The 16,253-nt window shown below is 53.1% G+C and overlaps 3 protein-coding genes across 3 annotated transcripts; 2 read left to right on the top strand and 1 right to left on the bottom strand.

Annotated features, from left to right (window-relative positions):
• Positions 1–516: 516 nt before the first annotated feature.
• On the top strand, positions 517–2,281 carry STEHIDRAFT_163540 (FMN-linked oxidoreductase; the record flags this gene model as incomplete). Its single annotated transcript, XM_007311224.1, has 8 exons — positions 517–600; positions 672–758; positions 825–890; positions 952–1,035; positions 1,093–1,297; positions 1,403–1,528; positions 1,586–1,947; positions 2,024–2,281. The coding sequence occupies 8 exons, from the start codon at positions 517–519 to the stop codon at positions 2,279–2,281; spliced, it is 1,272 nt and encodes a 423-aa protein (XP_007311286.1).
• Positions 2,282–4,320: 2,039 nt separating this feature from the next.
• Positions 4,321–6,405, top strand: STEHIDRAFT_69246 (MFS general substrate transporter; the record flags this gene model as incomplete). The annotated part of the gene is made up of 7 exons (XM_007311124.1): positions 4,321–4,623; positions 4,725–4,922; positions 5,027–5,078; positions 5,148–5,193; positions 5,254–5,413; positions 5,476–6,094; positions 6,155–6,405. The coding sequence occupies 7 exons, from the start codon at positions 4,321–4,323 to the stop codon at positions 6,403–6,405; spliced, it is 1,629 nt and encodes a 542-aa protein (XP_007311186.1).
• A 2,320-nt stretch (positions 6,406–8,725) lies between these two features.
• STEHIDRAFT_69161 (S-adenosyl-L-methionine-dependent methyltransferase) lies at positions 8,726–15,663 on the bottom strand (the record flags this gene model as incomplete). The annotated part of the gene is made up of 11 exons (XM_007311117.1): positions 8,726–8,836; positions 8,928–9,031; positions 9,098–9,346; positions 9,429–9,632; positions 10,110–10,230; positions 12,713–12,737; positions 12,772–12,867; positions 12,995–13,048; positions 13,693–13,816; positions 14,020–14,152; positions 15,007–15,663. Coding segments are annotated over 11 exons (1,878 nt in total), but the record flags the coding sequence as incomplete, so codon positions are not given.
• Positions 15,664–16,253: the final 590 nt, after the last annotated feature.

Here is a 16,253-nt window from a genome sequence, read left to right as displayed (position 1 = left end):
CGATCCGGTTATAATTATCGCCGAGGCGCTATAAGTTACCGACGCCGTGAAGTCAATTCGGTCGATCCTATGATTCTTGAACTGCGATTCTCGACGAGCACGTTCTCGAGGTATCAGAAATTCTTTATTCGTGGCTCTTGATTGTTTCGTTGTATCTCACTAAGAGAAGTCAACTACGGAACTGGATTATCTGTAGCCTATGATTGTGGTCAAATCTAGGTTCCGAGACAGATAGATGTTGCATAGATAGGGATAGATTTGTTCAGATATGCCCCAAAATACTAGGTGAGTCAGCGATGTTTTCAGCCTGAATCAGCGGTCAGGGTTGACTTACTCATACACACTTCATTCAGGCAGTAGGCCTAGGGCGCGGAGTTCTTACTGAGACGGAGTTCTGTATAAAGCATGGTCCTTCCCTGGTATTTCTGGTGCTTCGGTGTCCTCCCTGCTCTCGCCTTCGCATAAGTAGTGCTCCATCGGGTATCCGAGTCTTCCAATCATCCGCATCTTGCACCTATGGCCAACCTTAACGAGGCCGTTGCTGGTGCAAGGGAGTACTATCCTTTGAACGAGCCCAAAATCGGCGTAGCATTGCCCAAGGTACATCCTCTGTCAAATTTCCCACTCTTTTTGTCAGCATGGGTGCTCAGAAATCGTTTGTGGCCCTATAGACGCAGTTCCAGCAGAATTCACAACTTCCGCTGTTGTTTCAACCATTCAAGTCCAGGGACGTCGAGTTCAAGAACCGCATCTTCGTGGTACGATCTAATGTGTCGGTGCATTGTCGATATACCCATCTTCCTGATTTTTTTCAACATTGGCAGGCACCGATGGCTTTATACAGCGCGGATGATGGTCATGCCACCGACTGGCATCTAGTTCATTATGGTGTACGTGTGTTTATATCTGCAATGCTTGTTCGAACTTGAGCCTCATGGAGCAAACGTACAGGGACTTGCGACTCGTGGTGTAGGTGCAATATGCATAGAAGCCACGGCAGTACTTCCCGAGGGCCGTGTCTCACCTGAAGACGTAGTGAGTGTGTTTTCACTCTGTTTGACCGACACTGTCCCGTAACATCGTCACAAACAGGGCTTATGGAGTGACTCTCATATTGAGCCTCTCAAAAGGATCGTGGATTTTGCCCATGCCCATGAAACAGCTATCGGCGTACAATTGCAGCATTCGGGTAGAAAAGGGTCGACATATGCGCCATGGGTGTACGCTAACGCTGCGAGATCGTATAAGGCTGGGAAGTGGATGGCTGAGGTTGATGAGGGAGGTTGGCCTGGAGACAGTAAGTTTCATCGAAGCCTTCGTATTTTAGCTCATAACACAATGAAATAGAACGTAGGAGATCCGTTGACAACTCTTTAACAACCTGCGGCTCTATCATATTTAGTTTGGGCACCAAGCGCGATCAAATCCTCTGATGATTATCCACAGCCTAAGGAAATGGACGAACAGCGAATGAAGGATGTCGAAGAAGCGTTCATCGCAGCTGTGAAGCGGTGCGGAGAAGTAGGATGTTCGTAATCTCGCTGCCTCCTCCTCATTCTCTCTTGCTGATGCCTCCATTATCTAGTCGACTTCATAGAACTGCACGGTGCTCACGGCTACCTCTTGCATAACTTCTGCTCTCCTCTTTCGAATATCCGAGAAGATATTTACGGAGGCAGCCTCGAAAATCGTCTCCGATATCCTCTTCGCATCACCGAGCGCTGTCGCGAAGCGTGGCCCTCCAGCAAGCCTCTATTCTATCGACTGAGCGCCACAGATTGGGCGGAAGGGCCGGAAAGAGACAACAATGGTAAATGGATGCAGTGGGGGATCGAACAAAGCGTGCAGTTTTCGGGCGAGCTAAAGAAGCGCGGTGTCGATTTGATTCATGTGTCAAGTGGAGGTCTATGGTCCAAGCAAAAGATACCAGTGGCGCCTGGGTACCAGGTCGGTGATACTTTTGAACTACTCTGACAGAATGAAGCGCTGTTGACATACACACCCTTTCCTTTATTCGTCCTAGGTGCACTTTGCGGAAGCTATCAAGAGCGCTCATCCAGATACCCTCGTTGGAGCCGTTGGTCTTATAGACACGCCACAATACGCGGAGCAGATCCTCCAGTCTAACCAGGCGGACGTAATTTTCATTGGACGTCCGTTTCTTAGGAACCCACATTGGGCGATTCAAGCAGCTGAAGACCTTGGCGTGGCCGTGAAACCAGCAAACCAGTATGAGAGGGGGTGGACGACGATGCTCACTCCGAAGACTTCATCGGGTTGACTTGGCTTAGCGTAGACACTTAGGGGTGACAGAAACGAACTAGTGGTATTGAAGTGGATATCTCGGGTGCAACGTACATGTCATGATACCCATAGTACAGTTCGCTGACGGTGCCGGGAAGCAAAGTGATGAAGACTCTATTCTTGAACCTTGAATGGCAAGTTTGTTGAAGTCGATCGCCACAATCTTCATGTGGCAACGAAGAACGAAATCTTATCTTATCTTTGTCATCCGGTCCTGCCGTGATTGTTTGTGGTAAAGCTCCTGTGCGCCTTCAAAGTTAAACCCACCTCCGTCGAACCTCTGCGCGGCCTATGCTGTAAATCGATGGTCATGGATACTGTTCACCTGCACGCTCTTTTTCTTGAGGTCTAGGTCGACTTGAAGTCACCGACACTGTATGATTGTAACCACGGAGGATTTCCTTCCGAAGTGGGCGTGTCGCCCAGGTTCGCCCCGAGAGTAGTAAACTACTACTAGTAAGTACATCCGACCTTGTACGTTTTCATGGCTATAGCTACTTTATGTAGATCGGGTATTCTGCATCATGTTTGCATTTCGCAGTGTAAGGATTCCTGCCACTGGATTGGTCTCCATCGCTGCCTCGTTGCCAGCGGGTCACCGTCTGGTCTGGTCGTAGTCGATGTCACCATCGGTGGCACTTTTCTCCTGCAATTTCATCTTCCTCCTTACAGAATTTCGCCGCTCATTACGGAGGGGTTGGCCGCTCTATGTATCATCACACGCTCGCACACGCCTTGATCTGCGGGGATGATCAGAGCTGCGGGACGGAGGAGAAATTTTCTGTACTCGATCTTTCCCTATCTCGTGAAGCATCCCCCTCTACGTGGACTCTATAGTTGTACGTAGGGTGTGCTCAATGGTGCCAGCAAGATCCAACTGATCTAGAAGATGACATTACCATCTACATAAACCAGAAGTCCGAATCACTTTTCGACAAACAGACACCCAAAAAGGCGAGCCGTTTCTCTTCCTCCGCGTTTCAGGTTCTCGATATTGCAGCTGAAGCTCCGTATTTGTAGAGCATGTAGCGCATGTCAGCAAAACGTCTTCTACAAGCTGCACGAGGCTTCACGGTGTCTTCATCGACGGTTTTTATCCCACTTGTGACCTGGCTACTGCGTATCTACATAGCTTAAGCAATGAATCTTCCCCCTTTATCTGGAAGCTCGGATCGCGGACACTCATACACGTTCGGCACGGACGCATTTGCATCAGGAAACCGGTTGAATCCCGAAATAGACTGAAACTCAACACCCCAGAGTTATTCCTCAAAGCGTTGGCGCTTCACCGTTCACTTATTTGCGCACTCAACCCCGTCAGTGAACAGGACTTCAATAACTTGCCTCTGCGACTTTAGAACGTGCGTAGTTGCGCAAGGTTTACTATTCATTTCTCTGACCCTAATAGAATTTTCCGGGTGCTGTTGCCCTGATGAACGTACCAACTTGCGGAGCGGACGTACCGTCAAACATCCAGAAGTACAGCCCGTCGTCTCCGGCACAGGTCTCGCCCCCCTTCAACCCTTGCTCAACTTGTATCTCCATTTGACTTTCAGTAATCCGTCCGATGGCGATCCTATTCGGTAACCACGTGTGGCCGCGGGACATAAGGACCTTCCGGGAACACAACTGCTAGCCTGTGGCTATGCCTGAAGGACTTGCCAATCTCATCTCTCGTAAGGTGATCATAGGGCGAAGATCTCGCCAAGCTTGAGTTACCGGTTGGAGGTATCTGCGATTGGCGCATTGACTAATCGTTGAATTAATGGCACGGAAGTGAAACACAGCGTAGACTGGACCCACCATTTGAAGAGTATGGCGGCTATCCCCAATTTTAGGACGACGGTCGAAGCCTCGCGGTCGAAGCGTGTCGCCCCTGTCCCCGTCTCATCGCAGCCTCCGATTTACAACATGTGGGCGAGGGTTTATAACTCCCTCCTTTTTTTTCCTGTTGAGCTGTCTTTTCTCTTTTTATCCGGGCAGAGAACCGTTTATCTTCGTGTTTTGCATTGCTAGATGACGCACCAAAACGTTGTTCCCGACTCGGACTCCACTCATGTACTTGGTAGCGTTGGGGAGGACTCTCGAAGTGAAGCACTTCAACCCAGTGCTGGCTCGCCACCCCTATCGTCTCAGAAGACGCGTAATCCTCTACCCAAAGTGCAGCTCGCACTGGTACTCCTGATACAGCTGGCAGAGCCTGTGGTTGGAGGTGTCATATTTCCGTTCGTCAACCACTTCGTCAGGTCCACAGGCGTCACCCATGGTGATGGTAATAAGACGGGATACTTCACTGGTACGTGGTTGGAATACTCGTCTGTGTCATACATTCCCATTGAATTTGTCTTGCATTCCACAGGGACGATCGTGAGTTGCCACGAATATGAGTCATTTTTTCCAATGATCCTCATTACTCGTAGGAAGCATGCTTTTACGCCACAGAGGCACTGTGTGTCCTTTCCTGGGGCCGTGCCTCAGATCATTATGGTCGAAAGCCGGTTCTTATAATTGGCCTATTCGGGCTCACGCTGTCCACGCTTGGTTTTGGACTCTCAAACCGATATTGGAGTGCTGTCCTGGCGCGATGTGCGGAAGGAGCTTTGTGCGGCAATATCGGGGTAATTATTCTTGCCTTGTCCCCTCATCCGTTTCCCCTCGACCGCGATCCACTCCTTTTTCGCCGTTCTCATCTCAAAACCAAAGGGCTGAATGTCTGTCCCAGGTCGCTAAAAGTACGATAGCGGAGATGACAGACCCTTCGAATATGGCTCAAGGTATGCAGCATGCAGCTTCTTTCTTTTAAACTCTAATGATGATTGGGCGCCTACTATATCCGGTTCTAGCGTTTTCGATGCTCCCGATGATGTGGGGTCTTGGTGGGACAATAGCGTCTGTCTCTTCCGTGCTCTCGCAACCCTTGTCTTAGCGTTAGCTCATTATCCGACTTAGGCCCATCATAGGAGGCGTATTCTCTCAACCCGCAGAGAAATGGCCAGCCACAATGGGCCAACTAGCATTCTTTCGTCAGTATCCGGACTTCCTGCCATGTGCCATCGCAGCCTGTGTGCCCTTGATTGCGGCCACATTTGCTGTCTTTCTCCTGAAAGAGGTGCATGAGCTGAGTTCACTGTCTACGATGGTCAGTTTGGCTGATCGGGTCCTTCATTTCAGACTCATCCTACGCGCATCCCCTTGGAGGACAGTGAGAAGCCTCCGTTCGAGATAGTCATATCCACATCTCGCCAGGTCGTCGTTAGCAGTCCACCTTGTTCAGAAGCTTCTGAGGGCACATACGTTCGGGGAAATGTGGAACTTTCTTCCTCAGTCTCACGAACCAGTACCGCTACTGTCGTCACCTCAGCCTCGCAGGACCCGCGTCGGCCCGCGTCTATACGCTCTCTTCTGGACCGCCGACTCCTCGTCGCTATAGCCAACTACTCCTTCCTTGCTTATTACGACCAGTGCATCAATGTCCTCGTACCTCTCGTTTACTCCTCTCAGCGATCACAAGGCGGACTGCACTTCAGTACCTTTACGATTGGGATAATCCTCGCCATGTGGAACATCATTAACGGAACTTTCAACATTCTCGCGCTACCTCTACTGATTCGACGCTTCGGCGTGAAGCACTTATTTGTGGCGTCAGCCCTCGGCCTCACGCTCAGTTTAGCTATGTTCCCAGTCATCGGGTATGTAGCAAGGCGAAGCGACCCACATGCGGTGAGCGGCGACATATGGGCCGTCATCATAGTGCAGCTGTTCTTCTGGATCATCGCCTCTATAGGATATGGTATGCGGTTCACACTTTTGTTTTCATTTTTCCGTCCTCTGAAGTCCTGCTTTGGTGTAGGTTGCATATTCGTCTTCATTAATGAAGATGTCGCGGACAATGCTCGCGGAACCATTAATGGCCTCGCTCAGATGACCGTATCTCTCATGCGTTCCCTTGGATCGATCGTCCCGTCCACTCTGCTATCATTATCTCTACAGCACAACCTCGTTGGTGGCGATTTCGGATACATCTTGCTCTGCATACTGGCTATCGGTGGTATATTTCTTGCCTTTCAGTTACCAAATAAACCTCCGCCCACCAAACCTTGAAACCACACATACGGTGTTTCCTTACTTGACTTTTCGTCCTTGTCCTACGCTTTTCTCTCCCTATAGTCATCATATTTTCTCACATATTGACATTTAAACCCAACGGCTCTTGTCGTATCTATGTATCCCACCCTTTATTTGTACAATATCATGACCTCCCACGACGATCCTGCACATAACCCGCATACTTTCACTGGCCACATGCACTTCATCCTACACATAAGCTACTATATGCCTCGACCTCTATACACGCTATCAGATTGGTTCCTCATACTCTACTTACCTCCGCCGGCACACCCACGTATGTACACACAATGATCAACGTCGTTCGACCTTCCCTCTCAACTCGGACCACCATGAGGCCCAAGCTCTGTCTCAGGAAGGATCCCAATCACCGATAGTGTGCCTTCATGTTCGAGGTCCTTCCTAGGCTCTATCTCACATATCTAGACCCACACATCGTAACATATCATTGCAAGTCCCACCAGTACTTGCTATAGTACGTGCAAGTACGTACGTACCTCTACGTTCCTTCATTCCACTCGGCATACCTTTGAGTCGGAGATGTCTTTGGCGCGGATATCGAAGTCTCCGCGATGATTAATTGGCACGTTGGATGGCCGATCTTCAACACTGGGTGTCTGTCTGTGGGAGGCTAGCGATTCATGATCGTATCCCCGAACACTACCCCCAGGCGAGTAAGGACGCTATCTTCTGACCTCCTTCATCTATGTACTTTGCTCGGATGTGACTCGACCTCATGATACCGTTCGCCACGAATGGATAGATCGACGGTAGATAGACATTTTATCACTACAAGCGGAATATGAATGGCCGCACTGCGAGCGACGAACGTTTGCCATGTTTGGAGAAGGAACAAACGATCCGACGTAATAGAAGGTTTCGGAGAAGCAGTGAGTGTTCCCCAATGCGTTTGAACGGACATGAGCGAACTTCCTGAAGCCTAATAGGCATACGATCCGAAGAGCTCAGAATAGAGCATCCGACTCGGAACCACGGAGAATGTCGAATGCCTGCACGGCGCTGTACGATGGACCAGTGGCACATAGGCCTCGCAGTCCCAAGCAGGAGACAATAATGAGAGAAAAAGTGTTCTAAAACGTCTCTTGTCCAAATGAAACCCAAAACTACAAGAAGAAAACCACATCCTAACATACATATGGCATGCCTTCCCCAACGCTCCATCGGCGTGGAAAATTATATCATGCGTGAAAGCTTCCCGGGTGCAGCCTCACACCGCTCCTCCACCTCCTGACCCGTCATTGAACATCTGTGACACCTTCTTCATTATGCTCTTACCCCCTCTCGGCGTCCCCGCACGACTTTCCCCACCACTTCCTGAGCCGGCAGCACTAACTGCGGCTGACGAAGGCAGGGGAGATCGTCCCGGTCTATATTCATGCATCGTCGCCTTCCCATCCGTGTTCGACTGGTCGCCGTTCATACCAGCCGGAGTCGTCATACTCCCCATCTGATGATCGTGATCTCCTCCCTCCCCTGCATCCACCTCGTTCGCAAGCCCAGATTTCGCCTTCTTACCCTTCACCCACCTCATCCACCCACCCGAACCTCCACTTCCCATCCCCTTACCCTTCGCCCTCTTCCCATCCACATCAGCGTGCAACCCCCGATATACGATCGTTCCATTGGAGGCAGTGGTCGAAGGGTGCGCAGGCAACGATCCATAACCGAACATACTCCTCCCGCTTGAACTGCCAGGCCGACTCGAGCCACGTCCAGGTCGTGATGTTCCTGCGCCTGTACGGCCACTGCTCGTCGTCCTGTGCACACTACCTCCACTCGCGGAGGCTAGACGATCCAAAGCTTCGTCCGTCGTATATGAGTTCCATGCTGAGTTCTTCATCGTAGACGATGACCCTGACGGCTGCATAAGTGGTCTCGGTCCAACATCCACAGACCGATTATGCTCCTTCCAATGTATCTGAGGTCCATACATCGAAGATGAAGTCGAATTCGAAGGCCGCATTCCCGAATCTACGGTCGAGCTCGAGGTGAACGCCTGCATGTGCGGCGTACTCGCAGCCTCCGAAAGTGCGAGCTGACTCTGTGATATCGCCGGCGAGAACTCGATATCGGCGGAGGAGCGTATGATCCTTCCTTCGTTCGGCTCTGAATCATGAAGCGGCGCGATGCCCGCGTTGATGTTGTCATTCTTAGGAGATACTGCGACGGGTGAAGCAATGGCGCCAGGGGTGACATCATCGGCAGAGCCCGCGACCTCCAAGTCCAAGTCCAAGGTAGATGTGGGTACTGGGGCAGGAACAGCGACGATGTGGCCGAACAGAGAGCCTTCGGCACGACCGACACGTACGATCTTCCAGCCTGCAGAGGCGGTGAGGGCGATCATCTCCGTGAGGGTACGCTCGAGACCGTTGAAAGTGACTTGCATCTGTGTGCCAATTCCGATTCGCGCGTTGTAAGTATAGCATCAGCATGATCAGCGAGGTTCACTCCAGGTCAGAAAAGTAGGAGACACTCACGGTCATGTCCATCCAATAAGCGTTCGAACTCGCCTTCCCCAGATTCGCCAGGAGCGGCCATTTCGCGCCTCTGACGACCCTCAACTTGTCCACGCCCTTAATCTCTTCCTCTTTCGTAGCTCTGTCATCCCCCTTTCGCTCATTCCCCCCTTCCTTCCGTTCAGACTCACCCGTCCTCGACTCCGTACACGCATACGGCAACAAATGATCTCCGATGATCAGATACGTCGGCTGCCTGCCATCATCCTCGTCTCCGTCGCCCTCGTACGCCGCCTTCCTAAGCTGCAACAATATCCTCCTCGCAAACGCATCGGGCCAATCATGCAATATAACCCTCAATATGAACGCCGCGGGAGGCCCCATCGCGATGCCCGTCACGCTTTCTATCATTTTCGGCTGAGACGCGAAGAAATCATGTACTATTCGGATTCGAAGGCGATTAATATCATTATGAATTCAAAGGGAGAAATAGGGCGTGGGGTTGAAGGATATACGACGTACCTTGAAATACCGCCCTCCCGGCTTCTAGCAACTCCGGACATCTCGCCTTCCACGCCTCGACCCCAAGGGCGCAGACGGCCTCCCTATCCTGTACGACGAACTTGAGCTCGGGGAAACCTTCGGCAAGCTTCATACTCGTGGATCCAATGCCGCCGCCGACGTCGATAATCAGCGAGTTGGGCGGTAAAGCGGTCATGGGCCACGCTGCATAGATCCGGTTCCCATCCAGATTGATCATGATTTCATGGGATGCGAGCGAGATTGAGTGTGAAGAGATGGAGACGAATGGAGATGGGCGGTGATGTGGTGGTGATAGGGCGAACGCCACAACGAATGACGGCACGTTAAGCCATCAATCGACCGAACAACGATCGACCAACAAGAAAAGGCAGTCATAAATCAGCGCACATCCAAAACCCGCTCGAACTAGAAAAAGAAAGCAATACGGTGAAGTATTCCGTTATGAGTTACCACGGCGGGCTGGTTCACCTTCCCTCTGAAGGGAAGCGAGACACGTGTTTGACGGAGTTACACTCATGAATCGAAGTTGGGAGCATGATGTCCCTCCATATGCAGAAGGTGACCTATCACCCCGTGGTGGCCCATGACGGAGCAGGACGAAAAAACAAAACGAAGAACTCGAAGCACAGCAAAGAAACAACGCAAGGAAAAACGACTCACACCCCATCCCATCATCTTCCCCTTCCCATCCTCTACTCCCCCCCATCGCCTTCCCGAACCTCTCCAGCCTCCGCTCATTTCCCCGCGCCTCGAGCCACGCCCAGTAATGCGAGCGCGTCCGCTGCGAGAGGTTGAATGCGGTGAGCGGGTGGGGCGGGAGGGCGAGCGTCGTTTGAGTGCCGGAGGGTTGGAGTTGGGTTGGGGTGTTCGGGTTCGGGGCGGGATGTTGGATTGTGGCGTTCGTGTTCGTGGCGGAAGGGGAATGTTGATTCGTGACGTTCGTGGTCGACGGATCGAGTTCGCGCGATCGTACTGCAGCGACCACAGAAAGGAGTCAATCTCAAATTTAATCATAGTAGACAATATTGAATCCTGAGACGTACCTTCGTCCTCGTTATGCATCTGTATCTGTGGCGGTGGTGCCAAACCTCCATGTCCATGCCCATTCAAATCACGGCCATCACCTGTCTGTGAATCGTAGGATCCGTCCCCAACAGCAGACCGGAGACGATACCTACCCAGATCCGGATCCGTCGATGTCGAAGTCGATGTAGAGATCGGAATGGGCATATGAGCACTCGACGGATGTCCAAAACCAAAACCACCAGCAAAACAACCACCATTCGACAAATCTGGCGTACTCCCGTTCTGTCCATGATCATGACTCCGCGTATACCCATGTCCATGTCCATTCCCAACCCGATCCAAAGGCAACGACTGCGTCGACTCCCCCGCCCCCGCCCCCGCCCCTGTCCTCGCCTCATGTCCTAATCCCAACCTCTCCTCAAACGCAGCCACGCGGCCCATCCCAACCCAGGGATGATCCAGGTCCTGATCCTCCCCATTGACACTATCCCTCTGCAACGCCAACGACCCTCTTTCTATTCTCTGTTCTTCCTCGATTCTTCCACCATGCTCCCCATCCGCATCCGCACCCACATCACCTCTCCCAGTCCACCCCGAGCTAAGCCCCGAACTCGACTGCGACCCCCTAAAAGGCCTTAACAACGGCGCTCTCAATAACCCGCCCGCTCTCGTGCTTGGGCTGGCGGGAGGTGCTGCTCCGCCTCCGCCCTCGTCTCCACTAGGAACCGAACCAGAAACATTCAACTTCGCCCTCGACCAAAATCGCCTCAACGTCCTCGGCGTGGCGTTCACGGACGGAGCGGGCGACGCGGGCACGGGTGAGGGTGAGGGCGAGTGGGGCGGGCGGAATCGAGAGGTTATGGGGGATGTGGGGGGTTGTAGGCGGGAGGTGACAGGAGATGTGGGGGGTTGTAACTGTAGGCGAGACGTAACAGGAGACGACGGAGGCTGGAGGGCAGAAGACGAAAGAGGCGAAGAAGGAAACTGCAGACGTGCGTTTATCGGGGGCGAAGGAGGCTGGGGCTGGTGTCTCGCTGTAACAGGAGACGAGGGAGATTGGAATCTCGACATAACAGGCGACGAGGGAGTCTGCAAGCGCGATATAACAGGTTTCGACTTTGGTGGCGGTGGCGGCGGAGGTGTAGAGTCTGTAGAATACAGAGAGGCAGTAGATTCCGCAAGATCAGGAGAAACAGACGGCGGTTTAACCCTCGTCACACCAGAAAACGCCGAAGACGAAGATGAAGACGCCGGAGCATGTGTCCGAGGCTGGAGTCGCAGACGGGCAGGAGAGGATAACGTGCCGGGACTACTAGTATAAAAGTCTTCCGAATGGCGTTCTCTATCCGATAAGTCGATAGTCGTCCGCGGGCTACTGTCCGTGTCGGCATTGAGTCGAATGGGCAGAGGCAGCTGGGGCACAGCAGAGGAATTCGGGTCAAAGTCACGGTCAAGAATAGGAATCGAAAGCAATCCCTTGACCTGCCCCTGCGGCCGATGTTCCGACTTTGTCCGTCCTCGTACGCGAGCTGGGCTTACAGACGGACGACCTGGCGCAGGATGATCACCATTAATGTTCGACTCCACCCCGGCATCCCTCAATCCAGATCCCCCGTCTCTCAATCTGAATCCACCACCCCCACCCCCACCCAACTTAAACCCCTCCTCCAACCCCATCTCCCCCGTCCCAATCCTCTCCGTCGTCCCCTCCGCCCCCATCGCCGGCCCAAGATCAAACAATTTCCCTCCAAACTCCATCCCGCCCATTCCGCTCACATGTTCAGATATACCGACCGGTCCACTTATATCTTTTTTGGATAACGGGGGTCCGAGTCGCAATGGGCGAGAGGAAAGCGTCCGCGTGCGCAATCTGGGCGATGTAGACGTCGTAGTGCGAAGGCTCGGGGACGCCGTCGCGTCGATTCTCGGAGAGTCCGTCGTAGTGTGGTTTCTCGAAGACGTTACTGGCTTAAACCTGAACGCATCATCCATACTGATCGTGATCGCAGACGGACTAGGATTATGCCCGAAACGTATTGAGGACGTCGTCGTCGAGGTAGATGTAGCCCCCGGCGAACGCGGAACTGCTCGCGGGGGCGTCGTCATGTTCACGTTTATCTCCATGTTCGTGGCGGGGCTGGCAGAAACGGGGGAACGAGGGGCCGTAGGAGTCGTGTGGACTGGACTCGTGGGGAAAGGGACTGTTTCCGTTCGAGGCGCATTCTGTTGAGCTTGACGGGCATCTTCGAGTTTATCGGGGTCCTGGAAGTTGATGTCTTCATCTGGAGCAGGCAACGGATCGAGCTCTTTCAGGATCTCGTCTTCGCGGGGCATAAGGTCTGGGAGGAGCGAGTCTGTAAGATATGCGGATGCTTTGAACAGCTCGTCCGTGCTGTGAATGAGGGGGGTCGTTAGTATTATGCGCCAGTGGGCCAAACAAAAAGCCGTTGGGAATGGGCTGGGGAGAGGTGAAATGGGAGGAATGGAAAGATGAATGAGAGATGAGACGAAGAACTCACTTCAGCGCGACGAACGCGGCGGCCCCCTCTGTGTTCTCATACTTCTTTTCCGGCCTAGAAATCAATGAACGTATTATGAGCGCCGATAATCAGAAAGGAATCGCTGGATACCGTCGAAAATAGAATGAGGACCAGTCCCTGATGTGTTCCAACTGAGTCTATCACGAACGACAGAGTTCGATGTAGAAAGGACCAAGCAATCAGCCACGGAACCATTCGTCCTTATACGGGAGCAAAGCACACCAGTCAAACGAACGAACACAGACCCTCCCCCAATCCAAGTATTAGCGCTCATTCTATGGCCACGCCGAGTGGAGACCGAGAAACCGACAGCCCACACTCGTCACTCGTTGCCCCTCCCTTCAACGAGAAGGATATCACCAACGAACGGTGTCCCGTCCCACAAACGCGACGATCCTCGTCATAAGAGCAAGAGAGCCACTCCGACCCCCCGACTCTGGAGCCGTCGTCCCAAGCTACGCACTATGCGAACACAACGGCGATTCACGGACGAGACCCCAAACGACACGATGATCCTTCGCACGTCGCTCGAGAGTGCCTGCGAACGAGCAACTCCTCGAACCGAGACGATACGCCCCGATTCCTCATCCGAAAATTCACGCGTCTCAACCCCCTCTCCCCCAAAACCAAACTAGAAAAACCACAACAAAAAATCAAACAAAGAAAAAACAACTCACGCCCCCAAAACCTCCTCCCATCCCTTCCCCGTATCCAAAAAGCTCGACACGCGATTATTCGCGAACACGTCCGGCTCGACTTCGCGCAGGAGGTGATGGGTTGCTAGTAGGCGGAGGATGTGGCCTGTTTCGTTTGAGTTTCGTTTGGTGGTGGGTTTCGTTCGTTCGTTCGTTCGTGTGTGTGTTAGGTTCGGGAGGGGGGAGTGAGCAGATGGGGCGGCGGTATGAAATTCGAATGGTTGAAAGGTGGACGTGGACGTGGAAGGTAAGGTCAGTCAGTCATCGGCCCCATTCACCAAAAACGAGGTTGTACGGAAAGAAACGCACTAATCTTCCACGCCTCCACCCCCTTCACCCTTTTCCCAATCTCGTCCACATGCATGCCTTCCTTTCCGGCCTCGCGCAGGATCTCGGGCACGTTCGTGGCTTCCATGAAGCGGAGGCAGGCGGGGAGGTGATACTGTTTGTTGTTTGTGCCGTGGGGAGGATGTGAGCAGGAGAGCGGATATGTCGCAAAGAAGAGAGGAATGAAAGAAAGGGAGAGAATAGTCAGCGATACGTTTCTTCATGCTCGTATTCGAAAAATGAAACCAAAAAAAGAAAAGACTGCGAGGACCCGGCAGTGCCCACAACAAGATATATGCTATATCTACCGACCGACGCTCCGTGGCGGTACTGGCTACCAAACGGCTGCAAAATCGCAACCGAGGAACTAAGTAGATGCAAATCTCCAGTGATACGCATATATCCAGCTCTCTGAGCGAGGGTCGTAGGCTGGTCAGTCAAGACCTTCCCTCGATCGATACATCTGCATTGCATGGATATTCGGGGTTTTTCAGTGCGACGTCTCCATCGCCTCCGCACCCGCATGCAAGACATAACTCAAAGGACGAAGAGAAGACACTGTTGAGAGCTCATTCCGGACCACAAGTATCGAAGTCCAAGCAGCGAACGCAGAAGTGCGGAGGCTAGAGGCTGAAGGTGGAAGTTGAGAAAGAGGTAGACCGGGAATTGCCGCGCATACCTGCGCCACACGACAAGTCGCATTACGGTACATACTTCTCCGGGCCCGCGTCGAGCGTACGTGCCTACGTGCATCCCCGAGATGCGAATCATCCCTTCCTTCCAAAACGGAAGATGGATATCTCGATTTAACACCACCACCCGCGAACTTCGAATTCGTGCGCGGCGGCGGGCGCTACATTCTACCATGGGTGGCGCCACACCGCATCATGTGGCTCTCAGAGCTCACCCCGTCATTCCACATTCCACCCAAAAAAATAGAATTCAAGACAGAAACCAGGAAAAACGCACCCCCATCCCCGCATCACAAAGCGTCAAAAATGGCGTCCTCACAAGCACACTCATCTGTCCCGCCGCCGCCACGATCCTCGACACCGCGCCGCCGACATCCGGATGGGACAGTAATTGCTCGCCGGGAGAGTCCTTTGCGTAGACGTCGTCGAGGTCCGGGAAGTCGATGGGTGGGGGATCTATTGGGGTTGATGTGGCGCCGCGGGGGGTGGCGAGGAAGCGGGAACGGGGGGTTGTGGTGGTGTTGGGGGCAGTGGGCGTGGAGGGAGGATGGCCGGTGGAAATGGGCTCCGGTCGATGTTTCGGTTCTGAGTCATGGAGTCTTTCGCTCCTGAGACCTGGCCCCGTCGCAAGATCGGGCGAAGGAGAAGGCTGAAAACCAGGAAGGAGCGGCGGGATCGGAAAATTCGGAAAAGCGGGGCTCTGTGGCGACGTCGGCGCAGACTCCAGTTCCCATTCACCATCTGCGTCGGCGTCGGGGTCTGTGCCGGAGGAGAGGGAGAAGGGGCTGGGCGGGCAGGAGGACGAGGGTGAGGAGTGCGGGTGGGCGGGGAAGGGAGAGGGAGCGGGGACGTGGGCGGAGGAATAGACGCGTTCGATGTCGTCGATGGCTTCGCCGATGATGGTCTGCAGCGCGCGGAGAACTGCGAACGTCATCGTGTGGCGTGGCGGCGTGTGGCCCGGCTTTGAGGACAGAGGACAGGAGGCGAGGGGAGGAAGAGGAGAAAAGGCGAGGGCGAGCTTGTCGAGGGGCTTATACGGGGATCGGTGGTCGATGATAATGCCAGCGAGAAGTGCATGATGATGCGGATGACAGCCGTCCGTCACATCGAGCTGCGACTCTTTCCCGATCTTTTCGCATACTTCAATCTTGACCTGACCATCACTCCCGGAGAAGGACGCTCACGGAGGAATACGTGTACTCTGTTCCAGTCACCAGAGTACGTCGCAAGCAGATCCCAGGACCCAAGCACTGGATAAGTAGCACCCAATTATCCCAGACTCAAGCTATATTGTAATATTCAATCCCGACTCCAAGACCACAGCAACAATAAGAAGACAATATGTCCACATCAAGCCCCGAGCGTCCATTTCGGGCCAGAGTCAAAGCGAGCACTGATCATAACGAGGATCCCTCGTTGACGCGGGGATCCCACCAGGCGGCTCGGGGAGAGCCTCTATGACTGTATTAGTATGAAAGTGAAAAGAAGCTGAGGGAAGGTGAGCGTTCCATTTGAATGACTGAG

Source organism: Stereum hirsutum (assembly GCF_000264905.1).
Source record: "Stereum hirsutum FP-91666 SS1 unplaced genomic scaffold STEHIscaffold_24, whole genome shotgun sequence".
Classification (NCBI taxonomy): domain Eukaryota; kingdom Fungi; phylum Basidiomycota; class Agaricomycetes; order Russulales; family Stereaceae; genus Stereum; species Stereum hirsutum.
This window is presented reverse-complemented; position numbering and strand designations above follow the sequence as displayed.